At 51.4% G+C, this 2,973-nt stretch overlaps 1 protein-coding gene across 1 annotated transcript; it reads left to right on the forward strand.

Moving 5' to 3' along the window:
• Positions 1 to 556: 556 nt before the first annotated feature.
• Positions 557 to 2,610, forward strand: LOC129355191 (protein phosphatase 1 regulatory subunit 3C-B-like). The gene is made up of 2 exons (XM_055024734.1): positions 557 to 683; positions 1,190 to 2,610. Exons 1-2 carry the CDS (start codon positions 670 to 672, stop codon positions 2,196 to 2,198), a joined length of 1,023 nt encoding a protein of 340 aa, XP_054880709.1. The 5' UTR covers positions 557 to 669; the 3' UTR covers positions 2,199 to 2,610.
• The last annotated feature ends 363 nt before the right edge of the window (positions 2,611 to 2,973 follow it).

Raw genomic sequence — 2,973 nt, forward strand, 5'->3', positions numbered from 1 at the left:
ATTTTTGAACAATCTCAAAAATGTTTTTGGAAATTATTTTACATCAATGATTCTTATGAAAAAGTTTCTCTGGTTTATTAGATATGAGGGAAATCATCTGGCTGCAATTTCTTTCTGAAAAGTTATAAATTAATTTATTGGGTGAAATTTTGATATTTTTCAATGAATTATTGTCATTTTGGTCTTTAAAATAGAGAAAGTTCAACATAACTTTATGATGTGAAACTTTTCCAAGTGTCTTTACTGGATGACATTTTGATTCATCTTCGCTGCGTGATCGGTTCTGTACCGGCCCGGTTCGGGTTCTGTACCGGCCCGGTTCGGGTTCTGTACCGGGTTCTGTACCTCTGGTTCGGGTCCAGAGGGTCCAGCCAGCAGGGGTCCGTCCTGCAGCTCTTGCTGCCGCCAGGCGTCGCTCCCCCAATCAGCTGGCCCGCAGCCAGGCCTGCTGGCAGCTGATTGGCCGCTGCGGACTGGCCTCTGGCTTCCCCATTGGCTGCCTGCGCAGCCAGATGACCGCGTATGCAAATGTTGCGTTGCAGGCAGTTGAAATCGCAGAGAGCAGAGCGCAGCTCGGCACTGAGGAGCGGAGCGAGCAGGATGAGCCTGTAGAGCCGCAGCTGCACCGGAAACCTTCCTGTTTCTGCTCGGAGCCTCGATTCTGACCCCATGAGTGCTGCAAGGTAAGAAACATCAGAGATGAACGAGACGACAAGGTCAAAGGTCAAGTTTGATCTGAACAGCAGAACATATTTTATTTTCTAGTGCAAATATCTTAATATCCTGGAAATGATGGGAAACTAAAACTTTAGAATAGAAAAGAAAAATCCTTTACTGTCCAGGTGAAGCAGCAGCATCGAGTATAAAAGCTAAGAAAAGGTTTAATAGTGTTGAAAACCTAATAATAAATTACTATACAAGACTGGTAAATGTGTATAACTGACCATTTGTCAGTAATTCTGTAATATTCATAATAAAAGCATGTTTCCCCTGGTAGATTATTTCGTTTATAATAAAACGTTTCCTGCAGAGCAACTTGTTCATTCGTGGTAAGAACTGATCTTGTAACTTATTTTAGATATTCAGACGTGAAGCTAACTGAGCAGCTCAGAGAGGTTTTGTTGTTCTGGTTTCCTGCCATCCCGGCTCTGATCCTTCTGGACCTTTGTGTTTCTGCTCTGTCCCTCAGCGTGCTCACGTCCTTCAGTCCGTCCGCGATGCCTGGACCAGTCATGACAGACGTGGCGATGAGGTTCTACATCAGCCACTCTCCGCCTCCTCTGCGGAGCTTCATCAGCTCCTACGGCGACCTGCAGCGGGCCAAGAGCCGGGCCAACCAGCCCAGCGCCCGCAGCCAGCAGCTCTACCAGCCGCTGCGGCCCTGCCTCAGCAGCCAGCGCCGGGCGGCCGACGACGGCGCCCACGTGGCCTGGGCCAAGAAGAAGCCCATGAAGAAGAGCGTTGTGTTCGCCGACACCAAGGGTCTGTCGCTCACCGCCATCCACGTTTTCTCCAAGTTCGACGACGAGCGGTACCAGAACAAGCCGGTGGACGGGATCGCCGAGGAGCTGCAGTTCGAGATGAGCGACCTGGAGAACGCCACCATGGACCTAAAGATCAGCTCGGTGCGCAGCCTGGCGCTCGACTTCAAGCAGCCGTCCGCCGACTACCTGGACTTCCGGAACCGGCTGATCCGGAACTGCGTCTCCCTGGAGAACTGCTCGCTGCAGGAGCGCTCGCTGACCGGCACCATCAAGGTCCGGAACGTGGGCTATGAGAAGTCGGTGCAGGTACGGGTCACCTATGACTCGTGGGCGACCTTCAGCGACGTGGACTGCAGCTTCCTGAACAACGTCTACGGCTGCCAGGACACCGACACCTTCGCCTTCAAGCTGGAGCTGCCGGCGTACACCCCGCCCCAGAACCGAATCGAGTTCTGCATCTGCTTCCGGGTCCAGGGCCAGACCTACTGGGACAATAACGAAGGCAAGAACTACCCTCTGAAGCACGTGGGCTGGAGCGGAGAGGACCTGAGCAAAGACTCTGCGGCGCAGCAGAAACCGCCGGAGCTCACCGCCAGAGCGCCGAAGGTCCCGGAGCTGGAGTTCGATCAGTTCGGCAGCCCGCGCATGTCCAGCGGACTGTTCCCCGGCTGGCAGAGCTGGGGTCACATCGACAGCACCGTGCCTTACTGGTGAGAGAGCCAGCTCCGGGTCCGAGTCCCATCCACTCAAAGCAAACTGAACCTGAAGGTTCACAAACCGGACAAAACCCCGAGTTCAGCCCACTCAACTGACCTGCTTCCAGCCGGAACCGCTCACTGGGCCGGTGAATGATTAAACTGGAGGAGCAGGAGGGAAATCACCTGAAGCTCAGCTCTGCTCTGTAAAATATGTTGAATGTGCCTTGTCTCTGTGCCTGCCGCTGAAATAAAGTCTCTCAGAGGACATGAGGACGGTTGGCCCCTTTCTGTGGGCCAGATGCTAGCTGAACATGCACTGATTGAGATGTCCCTCTCAATGTGACAACGTCTGTTAGCTGAGGGGAATTAATTACTGGCATTAATCCTTCATATTGAAGAGAAAGCTTGGGGATGCATGGCCACAGAAAACACAGCTGATTCATTTCTAATGAAGCAAACACTAAACCTCCTGCACCTTCTGTCACACGTAGACAAGTTCACACAGAACCGCCTCGGTTGTACAAACAGGAGTCATGCAGCCCTTTCTTTCCCTCCTTGTCGATTGCACATGTCTGTCTGGTAAATGAGCTTGAGTGATGTAATCCTGAGGAGCTAAGCTGCTAAGAAGATGTCACAAGAAAAGACTGGAATGTGATTGGTTGGTCATGAAAGTGAGGAAGTTTGGAAATGTGTGAGGTTCTGGTGTCAGAGAGAAGTGCTGTAAAGTCTGAATGCATCGTTTCCTTTAGCTGTTTTCACAAAGTGCAATTGTTGATCACAGAATGTGTGGA

This window comes from Poeciliopsis prolifica, unplaced genomic scaffold, assembly GCF_027474105.1.
Source record: "Poeciliopsis prolifica strain line A6 unplaced genomic scaffold, Auburn_PproV2 SCAFFOLD126, whole genome shotgun sequence".
In the NCBI taxonomy this organism is placed as follows: domain Eukaryota; kingdom Metazoa; phylum Chordata; class Actinopteri; order Cyprinodontiformes; family Poeciliidae; genus Poeciliopsis; species Poeciliopsis prolifica.